Below are 24,660 nucleotides of genomic sequence, written 5' to 3' on the forward strand. Positions count from 1 at the left end.
GGGGGGATAAAGTAACAGTCAGGGCACTGGGTGCCCATGCTTCAACCCCACGGAGTGGTCAGATGCCCTTGTGCAAATCGCTTCGTTTCTCCCATGCAGAGTGAAAATGCCATCCATCCTATTTGCCTATCATTCAACATTCCATTCTGCCAAAATGTAGTATTCACTCCTAGGTGCCAGGCGCTGGGCTAAGTTCTGTGATACAATCATGAGCAGCAGTACACATGGTCCCTGACTTCATGGGATGTACAAACTAGGGGAAGAGACAGATGTTCATCTAATACTCCCCCCACCATAGCACAACGCAGCTATGATAGGCTACAAGGGAGATGCTACAGGGTGCCGCAGGGAACTGTAGAGAGGCTGGGTAAGGATCCTTGAGGGAATGGGCGTTGAGTAGTGGGGATGATACCAGTCTAGGGGTACTTGGTGTTATAGCCCAGGAAGAGGAAATGGCGTGTTTACTGCCCTCAGAAAGAAGGCCAGTGTCCCTGGACCACAGAGCAAGAGGAGGGATGTGATTATCGAGGCTGCAAGCGGAAGCAGGGGTAAAACTAAACAGAGCCTTCTACGCCCTTCCAAAGTATTGTTTTAAATGGTTGTATTCATTATCAAATACAATGAAGGGCTTACATTTATCATTTTAAAAATCTTTAAAAATTTTAAAATGCTGAATAAATGAAAGGCAATTTCATTACCATCATGAGTATTGTCTTTCTGGAGTTATACTAGGAGAATTGCACCAAATATCATTATATAGCTTAACACAAGCATCTAGTCTACTCAAGGAATCAAAGAACAAAGTTTGGCTGTTCACTGGGTCATAAAATACTCTCCAAAGAAAAGTCTAGGCATCCACCTTTTTGGTAGTTAGAATCCTGGTGATCTCATGGAATCATAAACTTTCAGTTTGGAAAGGATTTTCTTGCTAACGTATGACATTTCCGATATGGAAATTGAAAGCCGCTGGGGATGAGGACCCCTGAGCGATTGAAGACAACCTATTCTATCTTGGTGCTTTGTACTTGATTCAAAGTTCTCACTCATATTTTGGATGGGAACCTACAAGATGAGGATGGGGGAGGGAGACACCAACCTTACAGTGTCACATACATAATCTAATTCAACCCTCACGAGAGCTTTATGAGGCCTAACCTCAGTTTTATAGATGAGGAAACAGAGGTGAGGAAAAATGAATGAATTTTTATTTGCCCAAGCTCATATAGTTAATAAGTAGCAGAGCCTGACTTTGAATACACACTGACTTGACTCCAAAGCCACGGTTCTAGGTGTTCTAGAACTATGCCTTAGAGTCATTTAAAAACACTTTGATAGTTGCAGCACGTCTTTTGGAAATCTGATAAAATCTAGTAACCTATGCTCTAGAGAAGCGAATATATGCACAAGATTTTGTAAACAATTCCAGAATTTAGATGGCTCATGAATCCCAAGTTCATACACGCATGCTATGATGTGCGTCGGCTAGAGCACGAGCCTCGCTGGGACAGAGGTCATTGTTCTACTCGTTGCTGCATTCCCAGCACTAAGAACATTGCCCGCCACAGAGTAGGAGTTCAAAAAAGAGTTGTTGAATAAAAGTGATTCCAAATGCCTGGGCCCATTCATCTAATTATTTACAGCAGGGTGATAAACATATAGTATGGAAGGGTTGCCTCTGTGCAAAATTTAGGAGAACCACAGAATGATTTCCCAACCCTGACCCCAGGGAACCCAAGGGGTACCAAAAGGGACCGTCCGTATCCAGATCTGAGTCATTATGGGCCAAGTTTGTTTTGTTTTGTTTTGCTGTCTAACTTTAAAATCACGTTCTCTTCCCCCCACTCTCAGAAAACAATAGTGTCTTTCAAAGTTTCTTTTTAAATTAGAATTTGAAATACACTAGTAAAAACAGCACTTCTGAGTCAATTTTCAGGAAGTATTTGGATAAAAAGTGTATAGACCATGTTTTGTCCAAATGCTTCTTGGCGTCACCCTTATATTATTTAAATGGGTTTTGCTTATTTGGGGAAGGCTAGACCTTTAGGATGCTTATGTGTATTTCAAAACAGAGGTAAATATCAGCTCTTAGAAAATAGCTGTAAGGACATAACATGTTATCGATCCCAGGTTTTAAAACCAGGAAGAGCCAAGAAGGTCCTTTCGTATATCTAGAGATCGGGTCTGTGCAGTTGACAGTTCCTAGTGCTCCCAGTGAATCTTTCCCCTAAAGGCAACACTCAAGAAGTGGTACAAAGTCCTCTTTCAACTAGTTACTTTTTTTTTTTTAAGATTTTATTTATTTATTCGACAGAAAGAGACAACCAGCGAGAGAGGGAACACAAGCAGGGGGAGTGGGAGAGGAAGAAGCAGGCTCCCAGCAGAGGAGCCCGATGTGGGGCTTGATCCCAGAACGCCGGGACGACGCCCTGAGCCGAAGGCAGACGCTTAATGACTGCGCTACCCAGGCGCCCCCACTTTTTTTCTTGATTTAGATGGTGATCCAGTTGAAACAAAGGATGGGAAGGGAAAGATCATCATATGTACTTGGCCAGTTATATATGATCTATGTGTACACATATACATATGAACCATATGTAGATAAGGAAAGGGACACTTGAAGTGTCTCAAGACCCAGGTAGAACTGGGACATTATTTGGTGTTTTGAACAGGCAAGTAATATAATGGAAGTGCTGTCCTGAGAAGCTAAGGGTTCTGTGGTGTTTGGGTGGTACTCAGGTAGGCAAGGGTCGACACAAAGACACAAGCGGGACGGTCAGAGTCCATGAGGTGAGAGGGCTGGTCCCCACGTGGTAGAAACAACAAGGCAAGAAGGAATGGATGGGAGAGGCATTTTGAAAAAGGAATCCATAGACTTTTCTCTCTTTCTCTCTCTCTTTTTCTCTTTCTTTTATTTTGAACACTAATTTTAACACTAAACACTAAAATTGCCTAATTTTGCCTAATATTGTGTGCCCTAAGGAAGTTCAAGCTATATTAGACAATATCTATCATTTTTGTGCAGATTTGTCTTCTCTCGGTCTTTCATCTGTGAAACACAGATGCAGCTGGAAATAAGCCGAGGCTGAGGTCCTTCTCCACACCTCCTGATGTGAGTCACTAGTTAGGCCTGATCCCCTTATTTTATAAGAAATATTAGTCATATGATAGAATATTTAGAAAATGGAAATTTAAAAGACCTCACCCATAATTCCACCATCCTAAAAGTGGACATAATTATATTTTTTATGTGTTTTCTTCTAATCTTTTTTACTATGCATTAAAAATGTATACATATATATATATATATATTTTTTTTTTTTTACAAAATGTAATTGTAGTAGATACCACAGCATTCTGCGCCCTGCATTTTCCAAATGCAACAATACACTGATTGATTAACAGAAGGCTATGAAACTGGATTTTCTAAGGTAATCCGTATTGAGAAAGAAACCAAGGCCAAGGACAGTTCCTGAGACTCCCAAAGTCAGAGAATGAAGTATTTTAAGTTCATCAAAGACTGAGAGTAGCTTTTGGTATGTTCTATCCTTCTATGGAGCAAACATATTTTTGGTACTTTGTATTTTCCTGGGATTGATTAGTGTTGAGTCATCTTGGTGGAGCAGCATAAAGAGAAGGTAATCACGCCCAGCTATCTATGGTGTACTTGGTCTGTTTAAACAGGTCTGTGTCTTAAGAGACAGTGTGATTATGTTGATGCTCTCGGAGGTTGGCCAGAGGCCGCTGCGTACTTCAATAAATATCAAGTTCTAAAGAAATAATAACATGAGAAATCTTAGGACAGTCTCTGTATATTTATATACACACATATATTCTAGAGCAGAAAGGAACTCTTACAGAAAGGCTATATGAAACAGGCATAACAGCCAAGCAGTAGTTTTTCTTCCCTTAATTCAAAGGAACACCGGGGTAAAGAACTTTCAAGGGAAGCTATGATGGGGATAGGTTTGGAAACCTGCTTTATCTTTAGAAGTAGCATTGTACTGATGTTGAAAGCGGGTTAGACAAAGGATGGTTTGTTTCACAATGCCAGAGTACCATTTGATGGGTAGATTCAGGACTTCCTACACGTATTGTCACTGTGAACCCTTCTGGCAGACCTCTCTTCCTTCTGCCCAAGCCTATAACTCTTGAGTCCAGTTTGCCCTCTTAGTTCTTTACCATTATTCACCATAGTCCTTCTTCTAAAAGGACAATGACCTCCAGGAAATAGGTGGAGCTGAAAAGCATCCCCCTCTTTAGAGCTTTGGTGGAGAAAGGGGAGAATGAATCATGAGGAACATTTGAGGGAGGGGGGTGTCCTTTCAAGTTGAGTCTTAGAATCCAAGAGGTCTCTATAACATGGTGATTTGAAATACTAAGTCCTCTTATTAATTAAAGAAGGGAGCATAGCGTAGGAAAATATTGATGTATCATTTTCTTTCTCATGAGCATTTTTTTTTTCTTGATATTGTCTTCACCTTCTTCTCACCCAGATATGTATCCCTCCAGGCTCAGCATTACTTTTCCTGCTGTTTGAATGAATTTGGTCCTGTTCTGATCTAGCTACTCTGCTCCCGCAGACACCTCTGCACACCTCTGTTGTAGCACCTGTAATGCAGTCTGGTGGTTGTAACTGTCCTCAGCTTTTGCCATGATAAATCCCACTGCGAAGAAGAGAGACAGTGTCAAGTTCACCTTTGTACCACGGGTGCCTCGCATTGTACCTGACATGATGTATGCACTAGAATGTTTGACTAGGAAAGAGTAAAAGAAAGATACTGTAATATGTGTTAATTAGTGGCGTTATCTCTATTTATGAGAAACAAGATGCCAATAAAAAATCATATTTTCATTATACTGGAATCACCTTTGGTGAAATCATTCCTCCCAACCCAAAAGAGGAATCTCCCCTTGTTGCCCAGCCATAAACCCCGAAATTTGTCTTCTTCATCATGCAAAGTGCCATTGATACTGATATCTAGGGCTTTAAACGGGTCTCCATATCTTCTCAATCTCTTAGTGCTTCTCTCTTTATGGAATGTGTTTTAATGCTGTTTCTCCTCCTTACATCACTTGTCATGCTTTAAAGTGTAGATGAATGGTCTTCTATTAGGAATAAGGAGGGAAAGCATTCTGTCATATTCTTAGTGTACTGAGCTGAATTTATCCAAAAAGTTATGTTGGTTTAAATATATAAGAAATGCAATTGCATCATTAATACCACACCCTTATTCATCCACAGTATGTGGGCCATGATTATTTGCAAACCTTACTTAGTGCCCAACTGCTGCATGACGCCAGATGGGAAGCAATTATATGAAAAATGCAACAGGCCAGCATACAATATAAACAGTGGTGTACCTTTCACTGGGCAATCTCAAATATTTACGAAACAGATAATGGGGAGAATTTGGAGGATTTTCCAAAGGACTCATCATAGGATTTTTTTAACGAGCAAGCTTCTTTTTTATATTCAAATTATAATTTGAGTCAACATTAAGAAAATATATTCACCTGTTTAAGAAAGGGAAAGAGTTTATAGAATCTAACTTGATGTAAATGAGGATAAATTTCTAAGTGCTGACAAATCCCAAATATCCCCTCTAGTAATTGAAGCAATCCTCAAAAAAAGAAAGAAAAGAAACACCAAAAATGAACAATTACCTTTATTTTCAAGTAGGGCAAAAACACATAGTTCCTAGAAAATACCAGACAGTAAATTAATTAAAATCTCCAGCAATATCAGTGTGAGAATTATTAAAAGATATTTATGAGCGTGAAGAAGCAGAGGTGGTTGATAACCTAGAAGCAGTATGGGTCCATGAAGAGCAACTGACCCCACGCTGTTCACCTTTTAACTGAAGACACAGCAGGCACACTTGTAAAATTTGAGGCTGATTCAGAGCTAAGGAAGATAGTGGGTTTGTTTGTTTTTTTTAAATGCCTTTCAACCTCTCTCTGCGGAACAAGGATTGCTCATCCCTCCAGGCTCCCTCATTTTCGCGAGAAACCTTAAATTGCCCTGATTTGTTGGTCAAAGTATATACTTTTGCCACGAACCAACAAACTGAAATATGTGCATTTAAGGTTTTTTCTGGAGAATAAAACCTTGAATTATCTACCGTCCAGTTCTTACCCAATCCAAATGTAGTAACAACAACAGCAAAATTTATGATAATTGCCTAAAAAAATATGCATCCATTCCTCTAGACATTGTAGACATTCTAGATCTTTGGAAAAATTCAGGTTATCGTTTGTTCACGTATTTATATAATCCTTGATTAAACCAACTTCTATGGTCTTGATTAAACCAACTTCTATGATTTCCTACTGTGTTTCAGGCCTTGTGATAGGCATTAAGTATGGAACGTGAATGAAATAGACATGGTTCAGACATGACAATCAGGAATTGAAAATATCTCAATAATTCCAATAAGTTGAAAGACCTGTTTTTTTGTTTTTGTTTTTAGTTTGAAAGGTCATTTGTTAAATGCAGAATAGAGAACACTCATTTAACAGCAGATTTTATGAAGACACATAAATACCACATGACTTAAGCACTTAGGTTGACTATAAAGCAGTATGAGGGAATGGAGATAGCCTGCTACATAACACTTATCATTGGTGTAATGGTGAGTTTCTTTCTTATCTTCCCTGGCAGACTCTCCCTTGAGGGCAGGGACTATATCATATTCACCTTCATGTCTTCCATACTTACTATAGTACTGTACAAGCATTCAGCCCATGCTGAATTAATGATTGAGTAAATATATATTAAAAAAATCAAATCTCCCCTATCTTAGACTGGATCAGCAAAAATACAATGTCCTGAATGCAGGAGGTCTGCACAATTTGTACCGTATACTACTGTGCTTGGCCATGCCTAGGGCTCTAAGTTTAGGGGAGGAGCCATATTCTTACAGAGATACTAACAGACTGGACCAGATCCAAAAGATAGCAATTGGTTGTCTGAAGTTGCGTGTGGTTTGATGTAAAGGAATGCTTGGCCTAAAAAAAAAAAAAAAAATTCTTATAAGGAACGGTTTGGCTTTCTACAAACATCTGAAGGACAAGCATACGGAAGAAGGAGTAGATTTGTCCTATTTAATTCAAATGGCAGAATTAGAGTCAGTGGATGAAAATTATAAGGAAAAACTTTCTTAAACAGTTTGTAGTCTTCAGTGAGATACAACAATTCATTTATGTGGGTAGAGTATTACTTAATTGATCTGTATAATAGCTGAGTGGTTGGGCTAGAAGATGTTTAATATCCTTTCCAAGTCCAAGATGTAAAAACTTAATGCCAATAGGAGTTACAATGAATAAGTGGATTCCATATTAGCATGTAACAAGCTACTCTAATTAATGGGCCACGTAACGACTATTTACAGGTATTAACATGACTGTTAATACTAAATATTTTTGCATTAGTCATGAAAATATTTCTGAAGGCAATAGGTTTTGACAGGGTGAAAGAAGAGGAAATCACACAGTTCCAGATCTTTGAAACAACTTAGCAAAATGAAAGAATTTTGGTTTGGCTGGAATGATGGGTGTAGGCAATGAGCCCAGAACAAGTCAGACCAGATCGCTTGCCATATGAACTGGGGCTGACGGTTGGGTCCCCAGGGGATGGCATGAGGGCAGTGCATGTGCTCTTGGAGACCCATACAGGCAAAGTTAACCAAAGACAGTAGGGAGGGCTGAGAGACAAAATAGAGCAAATCTATTACTATCCCCAAGTCCAGCAGCAGCAGCTGGACTCTAACTGGTCTAGAGCTGGTGAAGCTGAATCAGAAGAGAATCCACTCTGAAACTTTTCATGGAGGGTCCTGGTCATGGCTACAAATGTTAGTGGCTTGCCTGCATTGGTCATTGGGCGTGTGGGGCATATTGGGAAAACTTATTGGCACAGAGTTGGGCACATACCCCACAAATCGATTGGTGGAAATTCTCAAAGTGAGCTTCAGAACCCACAGGAAGGCTTTGCCATTAACCTACAACTTTGGGATTCAAGGAATTTCAAAAGCAGCCCTTCAAATCTGTTCTGCTTTTTACTCCTACCACTTAGATCTCCAACATTTTTTTCCTGCTTGGCAGAACTACTTTGGCTCCCTCTGAACAGGATGATGAGGAGGCTGGAATGTGTGTGAAGGAGTCGAAGGAGCAGTAGACAGATGAAAGCACAGGGAGCCATTCCTGGCTTCTGTAAAAGTGCACCTAGCTTTCTTCTGCGTATACACATGATTCCACTGAGCACTACTCTGTGATTATCTATCAAAAGACTTGACAGCAAACGTTTTGTTTAGTGGTCAGATTTCAGAGTTTTGACTGTGTTTGGAGTGTTTGCATTGGGAGGAAATTCCCAGGGAAAGGTAAGATAATATGCAGAATTAGCTGCGAGGAAGAACAGAAAGCCGAGGACAAACAGCTTTCCCTGCAAAAGGGATTGCTAAACAAAAAGACAGTCAAGCTACTTCTGCACGTTAAGGTTGGGGTGGGTGGGAGCTGGTGGGTCTCCAGTTCTGAGCCTTGGGTTGCTCCGAAGAGGGTCCATGGTTCTCACTGGTTAATTAACGGGTCTGGGCCGTGTAGCTTGCTCTCCAGACAGCTGCACCTCAGCCGCTACAAGAATTCAGCCAGCCCATGCTATGCAGCTGACCTTTGAACAACACAGGGCTTAGGGGCTCCTACCCCCATGCAGTCTGTGTGTAACTTGGCTTCCCAAAAACTTACCCGCTAATAGCCTACTTGACCAGGAGTTTTACCAGTAATATAAACAGTCGATTCACACATATTTTGTACGTTGTATGTGTTATATACTGTATTCTTACAATAATACCTGGCATTTTCACATTTTTTTTCAGTATTTCTAGGCTATGTGGTTTGTCTGCAATTTTTTTCAAATTGTTGCAAGTCTCCAAAAATGTTTCCAATATATTTATTGAAAAATATCTGCATGGAAGTCGATCCCCATAAATAAATCTGTGGTGTCTAAGGGTCAACTGTATTTTCATTTAGGCATTCCAGTATCACATGCAATTAAACAGGATTAAGATGGTTTTCAATATATCCTATGAAAATCCTTTCCTCTATCCAGTTTCCCCAGCACACTCTCAGTGCCACAGTTTCCCTTTCCCTGCCCCTCTTGTGTGATAGTGGAAAGAGTTCAAATATTATCACCTTAGAGATAGACAGTGGCTCTACACTTGGTTGCTATATGACCTAGGACATCTCTTCACCTCTGGGAGTCTTAATTTCCTGTTCTATAAAATAGGATACCACAGGGGTTTGCTGTGGACATTAATTAAAGACGTGACTGGCATATAGAAGGTGCTCAACACTGTTAGTCCCTCCCACCTCTCCCTTCCTCGTTTTGCTTTGTTTTTGTTTTTTTAAGACTTATTAATTTATTTGACAGAAAGAGAGAGAGAGAGGGAGGAGAGGCAGAGGGAGAGGGAGAGAATCCCAAGCAGGCTCTATGCTGAGCATAGAGCCCAATGTGGGGCTCGATTCCATGAACCTGAGATCATGACGTGAACTGAAATTGAGTTGGATGGGTATCCATCCAATTCCCCTTCTCTGTTAATTGCTCTCTTTGGGTCCCAATAATCATCTGTTGATCCCATCCCTGAAATAATAGGAGTGAGGATTGCTCTTGACCAAAGTAGGAAAGAGGAAAAGAGGTGAAAACTTAAAGCTAGTGCTATCCATTTCCCTCATTTTTAAAGGAATTGGAAAGGAAGGAATCCAGCATCAATCTTGAAAGATAACTTGGGTTTTCAGCACTTTCTCCCTCTCTCTGATTTCTCTGGCACTCACTCGCCAGTGAAAATGAAGAGTTCTGTCAACTAGATGCATGGAGGACGTTATCAGCTCAGAGAAGATAGATTATCAGCAGCTTCTCGCTTCCACATTTACAACAAACAGAACAGAACTGCCCACCCAGTGGTTATTATTTGATCACTAGGACCAAATAATGAAAAAAACATTCATTAAAAGGGCGTGGGTTTCATAGCAATACATTAGCATGAAACAAGGCGTTATGGGCACTCATAAGAAAGCAGTGTTATTTATCTGCTTTAAATATGGTATTTCGGACATTTGAAATGGCAAAAACATGGGGAGCAGTTGCATGGATTTATAGCTACTATTTGAACCATAAAAATAAAACTTAGAGGCAGAAATGCTGCTACATAATCCTTCATAGATCCCCTTATTAAAACTTAGACTGATTTTTAGAAAAATTAGGCTTTATTCTAAGTTGTCTTTCTTTTAATCAGCAAATAGAAATTTCCCTTTTTTTCTTAATTTTCATTTAATTCTCGTTCTGCATTGCCAATCTCTTATGAAATACTATGCTTCCTGTTGTTGCCTCTCTTTACATATATATCAAAGTATACATGTTTACTCCTATATGTCAAAGGATACAAATCATTGATGTTTTCAGAACAAACACCTCAGGACTTTCAATGCAGAAGGGAGGCATTGTGATTTTTTTTTTTAATACTAAACTGGCCATGATACACTGCAGTACTTCTCAGAGAGAATCATTCCATTTATTCTTAAAATGTAGCCAAGTCACTAATGAACTACCAGGTTGGCACTGGGAAAGGCCAATCTTTAAGTGTTATTCACAGCTATAAAGCAACAAAATATTATTTTCTGCCTTTTCCTTCCCTTTGCTTGGCTTTTGGAATATATCCCAAGTTCCTAAGTTCCATGGTCTTCTTCCTCTCTCCATCCTCCTTCCATTCTCTCCCAGTGGAAAAGTGGAAACTGCCAGGTGTCTGGCTTGAACACGTTTGTTTAACGGCAGGGATGTCCCTAATGTTGGACTATCAGAACAGGAGTAGCTGCCATTAGCATCTCCATCAGATGGCAACCAGTGCAGGATCTGAGTTTGTGAGCTTGGAACGGGCCTTACAGGCATCTAATATGGAAGTGTAGTGCTAACCCGGTCCATCGGTAATGCCTGTGCCTTTGGTATACCAGAGTCACTAGACCTTAGATCCCTGTCACCCTCCACAAAAGATGGCTCGGAATGGCAAAACTCTGATCAAACCCTAAATAAGAATGGAAAGAGAACTGTATAACCCAGTGAGATCTTTCTTTCCTTTTCTACTGTGATGCTATTGAAAACGTAGCACTTGGCTACTCTTGCATAGTTACCAGAAGAGGCTCGCAAGTGCCACCATAAGAGAGAGTATATTCTACCGTAGGCTCTGTTCATTTACGTAGTAGGATAGTTATGCGAGATGAGCTGCCGGTCAGAAGCGGGCCAGCAAAAACTCCCACAGGGAAAGGTGTTAGGGCTGACCACCGTTAGCCACAGTAACCAGAACTAGGGTCCTAGTTTATGTCCTGCTAAACTTTTAATTGAGAGTTTTTTCATCATGAGGGCTATAAATCGCAGGCCAGGCTATGTTTCAGTTTAAGTCAGCCAAATATAAGAACAGCTTGGCCATATGCTTCTTTTTCAAAGAACTTTATTCGTTTAGCCCCAGGCTCAGAATTCAATAATGTTTTCTATGGACTTTTTCTCTTCACATCAAATAATATTAAAGAGGAAAAATAGGGGGAAAAAATTCTAATTATTCCCACATGGATACTCAGATAGGGCCAAACTGAATTATTCACAGTTTCCTTAAACACGTCCTGGTTCCTGATCTCCACACGTGTGGGCACAGACCCTCCTGGAAAGCCCTCCTCCGCCTCTGCTTGTCAGAAGCCCACTCATTTTTTTTTTAAACCCACCCCACGGAATGTCTTCTTGTCTTCTCTGTGTGTCCTGCTGTGATCACCTCAGTCAAAAATAACAGCTGCTTCCCCAACATTGTCTTTTTGTCTTTTTTGAGACACCTTTTCCATAAGGTCTGTGAAAGCCTTGGGCTTTTGTGTAACTTCTCTACTGATCATGGCAGTTTGGCGACAGTACCTTTGCTCCAGTCCGAATCCTTACAGAGATTCAGGGCAGGCTAGGGATAAATGGGATAGGCACTTCATAGCTATTTTGTTTCTTGGTGATTAAAGATTGGGCAAGTAGACAAATTACAGGGGAGCAGATACTTGCCAATGTGCTTGCTCCTGCCCTTTGGCTCTCCCAGGCATCTGTGAGAGCTCTCCGCTTCCCACTGCGGGTCAGGAATCTGTAGTGTTTCTCCTCCGCGTGTTAAAGCACTTGAAAGTTTATTTTTCGCTGGAAGAGCTTTATTTGATTCATTTCTTTGTAATGCAGGGTGGTAACATACTCAGCTGTTTATGCTTATTTGAAGTCGCTTTTCATTTAAGACGTTTATCACACCCTTCCTTTTTTTCTTTCTTTCTTTTTTTTTTTTTCTTTTTTACCTGGCGGCAGCTGCGTTGGAGCAAGCAAACGGGCTTTCTCTAACTTTTATAGCCGGGAAGGAAATCTGTGCCCAGGGCTTCTTTTTCTTCTACTGCCTGTTCTTTTACCCTTCTCTTTTTAACTCTTTTAGGGAGTGCTGCTTCTTGGCGCTTAGTCAGCTCTGGGGCACGGCCAGTGCTCGCGTCTGCCCTCCGCTCTGCGGGGGGAACTCGGCGGCGGGACCCGCCGGTCTGCGGGGCTCCGGGTGACTGTGTACGTTCCCAGTCTCCTCTCGTCCTCTGATTGGCTGCCCGGCGTCACGTGAGGGCCGGGGGGTTGGAATTCCGAGTTGTGGCTTTTGGCACTCCTTTTTTCTTTTTAAAAATCGCCTGGTGTGGGGAGCTCCGCCGGGCTGGGTGCCTTGCTCTCTGACTGAGTGAGACTGGAGACGGACGGAAACAGCCACAGGGCAGACTGAGGTGGCAAAAGGAAAATCTGCCGAGATGTTCAGTCAGGGCCCCAGGACCCCAGCTTCAGGCTGCTACTATCTAAATTCCATGACACCTGAGGGCCAGGAGATGTACTTGCGATTTGATCAGACTACGAGACGCTCTCCTTACAGGATGAGCCGGATTCTAGCACGCCATCAGCTAGTGACTAAAATTCAACAAGGTGAGTGGCCGGTAGTGGCAGGCGGTTGCTAATTCTGATTTTTGTCTCTATTTGGTGCTAACCCAGTTTTTTGTTTGTTTGTTTTACATTGTTGTTTTCACTTTACAATACATTGGATTTCTGTGCCACGCCGCTTGTAGCTTTTAGAAATAACTTCAGGCAGCAGGTTTAAGCCAGCAGTGACAGCGCTTAGCTGCCACATAACTCAACATACAGTGCGCAGAAAACTTCATGATAGGATGGTGTATCATCTCTTTCCAAAATTTATGTGTGCCGACACAATAAACGAGACAGGTTTACTCCGTGTGTATTTTAGGAGCTTTTCTGCAGGTTGCTCACTCTCTGTCACGTTTAAAACTTGGACATTTGTTTATTTGATCGGGGGGTTAGGAGGGGACTGACTTGCACCCTGCCCAGATTCTTTAGAACGCTCTTAGTGACAAGGGAAAGTTAGAATTCTGTTCTTAAGGCCATTGGGCTGAAAACCAAAATCACATCCTCTATTTGTATGCTTATGTCAGTGGTTGCCTCTGATTTGTTGATATTGTTTTTCTGGTAAAGGATAAAGGTGCCTGTTAAGTTCAAAACAAAGCTTGTGACCTGTGCTTAGAAGTACCAGCTTCCTGAGGAGAGGGAAGAGGATATTGATTACAAGTTGCCAGATACTCCTTTTTATTCTCTGCAAAAAAAATTAAGTAAAAGTAAAGTAGATCAACGGTCTGGGCATCACTAAAACTCGTCATTTTCCAAAAATAGTTAAAACATGCTCCTTATCTTAGAGCAGATCTATAGAAGCTTGAAAATGAAAACATTCCTAGGAAGCCCCTAAGTGGTTCTCATTTAAAAGACACGCACCGAATAACCACATGATCACAGTAAGTTTACAAAGTTTATGACCCACCCCTCCTGGACTAAAACAAGAAAAAGTAACAGAATTGTTATATTGGTGATACAAAACTTACCAGCAATTTCTAGAGCCATTATACAAATACAATTTCCACTTAAATTAATGAATTTAAGATTATATTGAATTTTAGAAGGGAAGTTAGGGTTTGTAATCGTGAAAATCTTATTGTAATGTTTCCAAAAGGAACAATATGTATTCTCGCGAGTAGCAGTTGATGAGATTGTTTCCTTGGAAATTAGGATTTGTTTGTAAAGGTTCAGGAACTGGTTATGTGTGAAGGATACTGGACCTACATACCAGTCTGATTTCAGGAAGGATATTATGTCATTCCATAAACTCAGTGTTCAGGTCTTGATTGAATAGAAACAAAAGTAATTATTTCCCTGTGGCTTGATTTAAAAATACATTAGGCTTAGAATAAAAACTAGCTTCATTTTAGCTCTAGAGATCTCTGACAGTGGTACTTTACCAGATGCCATCATCACTATGGACGTAGGGGCTTGACAAATGTTTGGTGATGATTTATAATCTACACTCGGTAATATTCTCCAGTATGCATATAAAGTGTATTATGTTGGAAACACTGCATATAGAAATCGTTTGAAGTTGCTTTGTGGATCTCTTTAAATGTATTTACAATAATTGATTTCATTAAAATTCTTGATGTTCTTTTGGGATGAAGTTTGTATTCCCGTTGAAGATTTGAAGTTATGAACACATGCATGATCATTGAAAGTGTACTATGAGTCTGTTTCATTTGCCTAAATGGAAAATGTGAGCATTCTCACCTTTCTGTGTTGAGCAACGGGATGTCTGAAGCCAATGAATGCCTAGAAATCAAGAGTGATAATGAAGATCATAGGGAGGCATGAAGGAATTCCAACAGTCCAGTGGTTGGGAACTCATCGTTTATTGATATCATACAGTTGTATAGTAAGCCATAGTATAGTATAGTGAGCTTCTGAAAACAGAAGCAAAATGATTTTACTAGGTTTACTGTATTATTAGATCGTTTCACTGTAATAGTAGAGAATACTGATTGAGCATTTAGAATGTTTCAAGCATTGCTCCAAGAGCCATATATATATATATATATATATATATATATATATATATATATATATATATATATTTCAATTTATTTTACCCTCAAAAAAAAAAAGGTCCTGGGAATACAAGCTATTATACCCATTTTAAAGGTCAGAAAACAGAGGCACATAGAGGTCAAGTAACTTCTCTCAAGTTACATAGTAGGAGCTGGTATTTGAATATAACTCTGAAGCCCATGCTCTTCGATACACTAAACTGTTTTTGATTTTTGAGTGTTGAAGTATTGGACCTGTGGTTGATTTTAGAGTCTGTAATATGCCAAAGACATTTCAGTCTTTTCTACTCAGGATGCAGTAATGAGCCATTTGACAGGATCAGAATTGGTCACCACAGTGAGATTTCCAGTCAGGTTTTATTTCGCTGATGCAAGCAAAGTGCTGTGTGTTTTACCTTCCTCGAACAGTTAGTGTCCAATAGTGCATGATGTCAAGTTACTTTACTAATCATTCAATTAAAGTTTATCCAGTGCATATTAAATTAATAACACCATTATTTTTTGTAGTTCACATATCAGTATCGAAATGACAGCAACATCAGCAAGATTGTTTACATTACTCTACTGTCGATCTTTCAAGGAAAATTTAGCATTGTATTAATATAATTTGGAGCATTATTACTTATGATCATAATCTCTCCTGGCTGTTGGGAACAGTGCAAACAAGAGTAAGTTGCTCCCCACTGACCTCATCACAGTGAGCTAATCATTGAATGGCATTGACATGATTCAACAGCGGATACACTCAGGAGAAGGAAAAACAAAGAGAAGAAATAAAGGCATCTTTGATGATACATAGGATCAGAATTAGTTGCTCAAACCCAGGATGAATCTAAACTTGCTCATCTTATGGTATGTTCCAAAATAACAGGCATCATTTCTCTAGCCTTCTTTACAGTTCTGGAGTTTTGAGTCCCTTTAAAAGAGAGCTTTAAGAGAGAATATGGTTTTGCAAAGTCAAAGTGTATTGTAAGTCATACTGCCCATAATCCCTACTCCACAATCTCGCTGAATCAATGGGGAAATTGTTGTATGGAGAGAGAATGGAAATAATAATGGTCTTTATGTCCCTCATTAGCAGGCACTGGGGAATGGAAGAGGGAGGATGCTGGGGAGGTGAAAGCAGAGCATGTTAGGCCACAGGAAGGGAGAATTGGGATCTCGTGTCATTATTTGATGGCTATGTTGTATTGCCTATGTGTGCACCATGCGGGAAACCTATCCACTCACACACGTGCTATTCGGAAGATCCAAATCTAAGCAAATACATAAATGTCATTATTTGCTTTGTGAAAGAATTCGTCTTGCTATTAAACTATTTTTTAAAATCATTTTAAATGCTTAAAACGGCATGAAGTGGACTCCATCGCAGTCAAGTTCACCAAACCAGAAAAAAAAGAGACCGGGATGCAGGCTCTTATTTAGACACTCTCTCGTTCTTTTACTGTGGCAGATTTCAGGACCTCACTGGGCTTCTGCTTCTTGATCAGAAAATAAGATGGTCAGTCTGCGACTTCTCGGGTTTTTTTCTGGTCTTCAGGTCCTCTCTATGGTTGAGTCAGTAACTCCTTGAACAAGAGGGTGCAAAGCAGAGGAACATAAACCTAAAATAATAGAAGCTGAAAAGGAAACAGAGCAGCTTTCTAATGTGGAATAAATCAGTGGCTTCTAATTTTTCTACAACTGGTCAAGGAAATGGTAAAGCAAAAATCAGATTTTAGTTCTACACCTGTCACTAATTAATTGTGTCATCTGGGGCAAGTCATAAATTCTCTGGGCATTCTTTCCTTCTTCCATAAAATAAAGGGTCTGGATTAAATAAACGTGAAGTTCCCATCATCTCTAAAATTCTAGGGCTCAGATCACAGGTGTTGTTTTAGAGAGACAATTCTTATTTACATTTTTCTTATGTCATTCAGTTATCTACCCGAACATGTTTCTTTGATACCTGTTTCATGCTCTCATTATCAGTTTATTTATTTATTTATTTTAAAGATTTTATTTATTTATTTGACAGAGATAGAGACAGCCAGCGAGAGAGGGAACACAAGCAGGGGGAGTGGGAGAGGAAGAAGCAGGCTCACAGCAGAGGAGCCTGATGTGGGGCTCGATCCTGTAAACGCCAGGATCACGCCCTGAGCCGAAGGCAGATGCTTAACCGCTGTGCCACCCAGGCGCCCCTCTCATTATCAATTTAATAGGAATGTTAGGATGTCCAGTCTTGTGGACTATTTAAATGTCATTATAACGTACAATTATAAACCAACTTGTAAAAACCTTTCTTTCTCCGGAGTCCAGGCCTGTGAAATGGAGTTATTGTGGTGCCTGGCCTATTGCAAGGACTGTAAGGATAAGAGCATGTCCATCCGTGTGTGTGTGTGTGTGTGTGTGTGTGTGTGTGTGTGTGTGTGTGTGTCTCTCCCCACTCTCACAAAAAAAAGACCTCTTGATAGAAAATACAGAATGTAGAAAATTTTTGCAACTGGAACAATTAGTGAAAGTCGGATTTGCATTTTCATTAACTTTTTATTGGAGACTCCTTTTAAAGATCGCACCTGAGCTGAACTTAACCAAAGAGTGGAATAAACTGCCTTCCTTATGTTCCCAGGGAATGGAACTGGGCCATTAGTGATGTGCTGGCTCTCTCATTACTCCATCAGGTCGGATGGCATCTTGGGAATTTGCCCGACCTAAACGGTGGCCTTGTTCATCCCGGGGGGTGAGCCCCCCACCAACTGGAGAGCATCCACGGAAATTAAACAATCATTTATGCTTTGGGAATCGCCCTTTCTCTGTGTCCAGTACTTTCTTACCCAACTACTTTCAGAAGTGGAGGGTGGATACACTGGCAGAAGGACAGATGGAACACGAAAACAGGGTGAGAATGCATCAGTCACGTATTGCTCAAGTTCTTTCTTAAAAAAGTGGCAACTGTCGGAAATTCACATTTCGTGAATCAGAGCCTCTTTTCTGTTCCATGCTGGTGACCGAAGGGCCTGTCCACAAAGGATACTGTGTAACCGAAAGTTACAGGAAAATCTGTTCAATGAATTAAGTCAATGAACTTTGAGTAACATTTTTAAAGTTATCATGTATGAAAGTGTTAAGAATGTGAGCAGTTCAGAAATAAGTACTGGAGGGAAAGTAGAGAAAAGCGATATGCTTGTACACACGTAAAAGTTGAGAGTTTAACTTTAACCAAATTGAGACATCCAAAGCTGCACGTCACTGCTTTTATTAGCTCTAATTTTATAAACACACATCCCAGATGCAGGCAGTTGCCAAATTTGGATTTTATGATATTACTTTAAGTGACTAGAGATTCATTTTTTTCTCCTCTTTTCCCCAAAGTCAGTGCTTTGATTCTATGTAAATTCTGGACCCTGGTCCACTCTTATAAAGCAAGGTTCCCCTTCCCTTAGCCACCTAATCATGGGCAGTGCTTCTGAGTCTTCTGAGTCTAAGCAACACCAATTGAGGACCCAAGCAAACTTAGAGAGAAAATAAGTGGGTTCTGGTAAACCTCTATACAAAGGACAATAAATCAGTTGGGATTTAATGGAGGCAGGTCATTCATGAGGATGCGCCTCGTCTCTGCATTTCATGAGGTATGAGGACAAGTCTAGGGAAGTCTAGGGAAGAAGATACAAGAAGATAGGAGACCATGAATTGCATAGATGGTATTTGAATGAAGGATCATGAGAAAATCATTTTCTGTCTCTTCAGGGGCAGTGTGAATATGATTTTGGTATGGGTAAAGACAACATATTTTCATTTACATTCTAATGCATTACCTATAGGATCTAAGTAGTGGATAAAATAATATTTAACTCAGTTAAGGTTATAAAAAGATAAAGCTGATGAAGAGAAAAATGTAGGTTAATTAATATGATAAAGCTAGGGAGAGATATTACATAAAAGTATGAAACATAAGGCACTGAATAATTACTAAAAGTGGGCTATAAATTTAGCTTGAGCTTCCCTGATCTAAACAAGGAGGAGAACATGATCAGGGGAAGATTTGGCATGTCCATGGTAAAAGCATACCAGCACAGCTTTTCCTGGGACCTGATGTTTGGGAGATTTTTCTCTGAGGAACTAGATCTATGAGAGCTGTTTCTCATACGAATCTCATAAAGGGAACACTAAGGAGATGTGGTACATGAATTAAACATTCCTACGGCGAATCCAATTGCAAGTTTCCTATAGCATCCCGCAGTGAACAGGGGCGTAACAACAAATTATCTTTCAATACAAATGCTTGGGCGTGGGGTGAGGGGCTCAGAACAAGGAGGTTCAGGTATGCACTCTGATTCTCCGGCTTAATCTCTAAATAGCGTGGAGACTGTGTAGAGACCTTTTCTCAGTTGGCTTCACAGAACACTAGTCCTGGTAGATATTCAGGGAAAAATGTTTCTGTGGTTAAGGAAGTTGGGAAATAGTATATCCTCTTTCCCTTTTTGGAAATTCACACTTGTGAAACGTTCAGAGAAATCCTGAAGAAAGTAATTTAACTTTGTTTCAACTGGTATATTTCATCATGAAACCATTTTTCACCGGATACCAGGAAGTGACATCTTATAAAACCACTTTCCCTGGGGAACACATTTTGGAAAAACTGATTTAGGAGGATTCAGGGCCTGGGGTTCATTCAGATCATTCTCTTTGACTGTATTTCTTGCATGGATTGGGCAATAGACAGCGTGAGGTTATATTTTGGAGAGTAAATTGCAAGTACTTTTTGTTTTCAAATTAGGCCATCTCCATATACTCTAAAAATCATCTGGGTAAAGACAGGATGGACATCTCTTTATAAAAAGTAACAAACAAAAGAAGATTCTAACCTGATTAGGTGGCCCCTGCATTTTTGCCAGGCAGAAAACTGAAGCACTAGGTATATGGACCGAGTTAATAATTCTAACAAGAATGCAATCAGTCTTCAGATAACTCTACAAGATAGGTTCTGGTGGGCCAGAAGGAAGAAATTATTGCTTTTTGGCTCTGAATTTGTCTAACCCACGATAAAGCTGAAGCCCTGGGCAAATTCCAAAGGGGTCTGCTATTATCACAGCTAATTCAGGATATTCCATTATTGCTGGGAAGTGGAGTCACTGCCCCACAGGAAAGAAACAGGAAACTCTTCAGCAGTGTCAGATGCTCCTTGGCTATCCGTGATGTGGGATATGGACTCTCTGAGACTCAGGAATTGATGAGTGTGGCTCAAAGTCCATTTCTTTCTTTTTTTTTTTTTTTTCAAAGTCCATTTCTGACTTCATGATCTGAACGTATCTTTGGTTACTGTGAAGTCTCTGTCACTATGACAGAATAAAGTGAATTAATAGGTAGTAGATCATTTTAATTAGTCAAGTTGGTTTGATTTAGTTGAATAAGCCACTTACAAGTTTCTCAGGAAGCCTGCAAATATATTCTTAAGGTATTTTTCCTTGTGCTGACAAAGAGATAGCACATTAGCCTTTGCATTATGAATGAAACTTTGGAAGAGAATCCACAAAATGGAAAAAAGTTACAACAGAATGCATGGGGAATTGGCCTGTCTAGCGCGCACCCCCATGTTGTAAAGCCACAGAGGACCATAGCAATCACTATAGAACGGTGCAGTCTAGGGTGGGACAGGCACACAGATGACCATGACAATTTGTACACTATTGTTTGAACAGACCTGAATTCTCCCTCTCTCTTTCTTTTTTAAAATTTAGAATCTAAAGGAATTTAAATGGACCAGTTACAAAATAACTGAAAATTACAGAGCATGCTAATGCTGTGAAGGAAAGAGAAGGAAATCAACCAAAATAGATCCAAAATGTCTGGCTGGGCTCTCAAATGATTTCCCTCACAAGGTGTAGGAATCCTGACCATTTTAAATGTCTGACAGAGGCAGAGCTGACTAAAATACCAACGATCTGCGTTGCCTTGCCTCTCTAACACTCTGATAAAATACAAGAGCCAACAGGGTAGAGGAAAAGAGTAGAGGTTGTAATGAAACTAGGCCATCTCAAGTAACTAACTTACCTGTCAGTATTTTGAGCTAAGGAAGGCTTTCTCTTCCGTACTCCAAGTCTCCGCTTCCTAGCTAATTTTAAAAATCATACATACGGATGGCAAGAACCTTGGATTAGTACTCAGCCTCTGTAAGTGAATAGTAGCAATTCACATCCCCTTGTATTCTCCAGATGACAGACTGGGAAAAAGTACGGTAGTCATCAAATCATATTTTTCTCTGGGAGTTTTACTACCCCAATATTATTTATAATGTTTAAAGTTACTAAAAGTAGCAAGAGAGACTCACAATCCCAGGGATAATGGTATTCCAACCATTCCCCCCTACATAAGACTGGAGTTCTTAATAGAGGAATTTAAATCTCTCCCAGATGCTTTGAAGGACACAAGCCATGTCCTCCTAAATGAATTTCCCAAAATAGAGAATGAAATCCATTGCAAAGCCTAAAGGCATGTGTTGTGGATAGCAAGTTCTTAGTAAGCAAATCACCTTCACGTCAACCATTGATGTCTTTTGAGTAGGAGGGTCCGCTAACACCCCTTCCCAGTACATCCTCACCCTCCCCATTAATGCTGCATTCCACCTGCTGTTACTATCTCAGAGTTATTGCAAGAATTAAGTGCAATAATATAATTAAACAAAGAGTACAGTGCCTGGCACATAATAAGTGCTCATTATAAGAAAAAAAATATTTATACTAAACAAACATCCATGTACCTATGGCCCTTCAAGGAACTCTATCATCAAATGAAGAATAAATTATACACTTTATACCAAGTTTACTAAGACAGGCATACATACTGCCACATTTTTGTGTCCTCAAAAAGCATCACAAAATGTAAAGCAAAGGAGTTTTTTTGTTGTTGTTTTGGTTTGGTTTTTGGTTTTTTGGTGTGTTTTTTCCTTTTATCTTAAAACTGTAATGAAATCTATCACCTTTCCCAAATGTGATTTCCTTTACTTCATTTACTTAGTAACATCAGTTTACTAAGTAATGAATGTACAGCAGTCACTTTCAGTTGCCCTGTGCTGACCTGAAATGATGGGTTTAGGCCAAGTTTCAACTCATATAGATAAACAGCAAAGCCCGTTGATCCCCACCTCCTGGCAAATTAAAGAGACCGTTCTGGACAGGAAGTGTTCCTGGCTCCTGGAACCGCTTGGTAGGAAACTCTAAAGCTGAGAGCCAGCAGCAGAGCTGGAGGAAGGGGGCTGTGCTCTCATCAGAGGTAGACCAGAGTGAAAAAGGCCAGGGAGGTGACCAGTCGGGCCTGAGAGCAAGGCCTGAGACAAGCATCACCAACCAGTAGTCAAATTAGATCTCTGTGCCTGATGGGTGAATCTATGATGTCTGAATCCCCCTCCCAAATTGTTGTGATTTTCTAAACCGATAAGTTTTTGAGATTGTTGCTAATTTTGTAGAAATTTTCCCATATTAAATGGTCTTTGTGTGGAAGAGTTAAAAAGAGAGGCTGTACCATGTAGATAAACTTTCTAATATCGTTAGCAATGTAAAAAGGCAGCACCCTTTCTCAAACTAATTCAAACACATTATTTAAGAAACTTCCATTGCCCATTTCCTCTAGGATTTCATTCCTTTTGATTGAGGAATAATCTTCATCATTGTTGAATTCCTCAGCTAGGAAAGACTGCCTTTGAACACGATCATTAGCATTTGCTGAAATGTGTTCTTAGAGAGTGGAATGGATTAAATACACAGGGACTCTTTTTGCTTTATTTATGTGTGGAATATACACAGTCTTAGGAAACTCCATGTAGGAGGCCCCTCCACAAAGACTGAAGTATCAGGTAGTACATGCTTTGTACATCATAACTTAAGTGTTAACCTTAAACTTCATCAAAGACTTACTTGGTAGGATAAAATATTTGATGTTTGTATCTGACATCCTGGAAACCCTGAGAAACTATTTTAATAGTAACTCCTTAACTGGTGTGTAGGACGGTTTGTGGAGCAATTCCAGAGGCGTTCTCTTTTTGAACCTTATGTAAAATGGTACTATGATCTTCGATTAGGAAGCTTTGCCACCTAGAATCCTTCAGAGACCTGACCAATGTATATGGAAGTTTCCCTACTTTGAAATGTTTCCAATCTCGTTTTCCTGAGCCCTTCCTTTGGACGCAGATTTTCACCTGGGGTTGTTGTATGGAACAGCACACTTACGTGAGTGGCTAGAGAAGCAGAGACTCACTTCATGGAATAAGGAAACTTGGCAGTGAGCAATGCGTTTATTAAACATTAACTAATGGGTAGACTAGAGGTGGTTTCAGAGGCCAGGTTTTCCCTTCCCTCCTCTGTTCAGAGTACAATTACTTCCTCACCTCCAGCTTACAATTCAGTTTCTAATGAAGCCTTTCCATTCCTGGTTCATGTGACGTGTCTCCTGTCACTTTGTCTCCTCCTCCCACCTTTGGTTACTCTAGCAGGGCTGACCCCAGACACTAGTGGCTTGTGTTCTGTGAAGCTTACTGCTTTGTTCCAGAATGCAGGAGTGAGGTGAAGTTGAGACAGGCTATTTTCAGCTCATTAAATGTCAGTCATGCCTCCTGCAGGCTATGGGAGTCCGTGTAGCATGTGCCTGGGGGTGCAGGAGCCCTGCCCCTGGGCCCAGGGAGAACATTTCCACTGACTCACCCAAGTGAAAAGAAAAGTGAGTGTCTGGGTTGGTCATGGAGAGGCAGGTTGTCAACATAGTTTACTAGCATTTCTGTGCATTTACATAAAGGATTTGGGTCTGAGGATGGTGATTGGACTTTTTATAAATTTTACAACACACATTTTAGGTTTTGAAACATTTACAACATTTTATTTTATTTATTTTTTTGGAAAGATTTTATTTATTTATTTGAGAGAGAGAGAGCACAAGCAAGAGGAGGGGCTAAGGGAGAAGCAGGCTCCCTGACACGGGGCTCGATCCTAGAACCCGGCGACCATGACCTGAGCCAAAGGCAGACGCTTAACTGACTGAGCCACCCAGGCGCCCCCATTTACAGCATTTTAAAAATAGCAACATTATACCTATAGCTACTCCTTCTTGAGGGCTCGATATGACGTACCATGGACTATTTTCAATACTACCTATATTGGTGTCTGATTTAATTTTCATGAAGACCTGAGAGTTCCGTTTACTCCTCTGGAAAATAAATATGGCAAGGCCTAATGCTTAAGGTTTTACTATGTTTATCTTCCAGATGAGTAAACAGAGGCTTACAGAGTTAAATAACCTTCCCAAAGTCTCCCAGCAAGTAGGTGGCAGAGGTGGGCTTTGAACTCAAGTCTGTATGACCTAGGAGCCCACATTATTCACCACTGAGCAACCCCATCACCCTCATAATTATAGGTAGTCATGGTCTACTTGGAACCAAAGAAGGTTGTTCGTTTTGGTTTTTTCCATCATTTTAGGCCTGGTTGGTCCTCTCTTCCTCACCCGCCCTTCAAGTTGCTGGAGGATTTCTCTGTGCCTCCAAGACCAGCAGCAACTCCAAGCAACCATCCTATATACTAACTACCCTCCCACTGCTGTCTTGAGGGCGGGCTGCTTTTTATCAAGAATGCTCTGTCCAAAGTAAATGTCAAGGCAGCAACATTCCAGCCTTTGGCAAGGAATCTA

At 40.3% G+C, this 24,660-nt stretch overlaps 1 protein-coding gene across 13 annotated transcripts in view; it reads left to right on the top strand.

Annotated features, from left to right (window-relative positions):
- The window catches only part of STARD13 (StAR related lipid transfer domain containing 13), a 513,739-nt gene that overhangs the window by 324,777 nt on the left and 164,302 nt on the right, over positions 1–24,660 (top strand). The window contains exon 1 of one of the 13 annotated variants that reach the window (XM_044381759.3): positions 12,389–13,000. The exons of 10 other annotated variants lie outside the window; for them this stretch is intronic. In XM_044381759.3, coding sequence (XP_044237694.1) covers positions 12,832–13,000 — 169 coding nt within the window. In that variant the 5' untranslated portion in view covers positions 12,389–12,831. Of the gene's footprint in view, positions 1–12,388; positions 13,001–24,660 lie in introns of those variants that run through there. 2 more of the 13 variants (XM_044381758.3, XM_026493121.4) reach the window with 2 other exon arrangements.

Source organism: Ursus arctos, unplaced genomic scaffold, assembly GCF_023065955.2.
Source record: "Ursus arctos isolate Adak ecotype North America unplaced genomic scaffold, UrsArc2.0 scaffold_10, whole genome shotgun sequence".
In the NCBI taxonomy this organism is placed as follows: Eukaryota; Metazoa; Chordata; class Mammalia; order Carnivora; family Ursidae; genus Ursus; species Ursus arctos.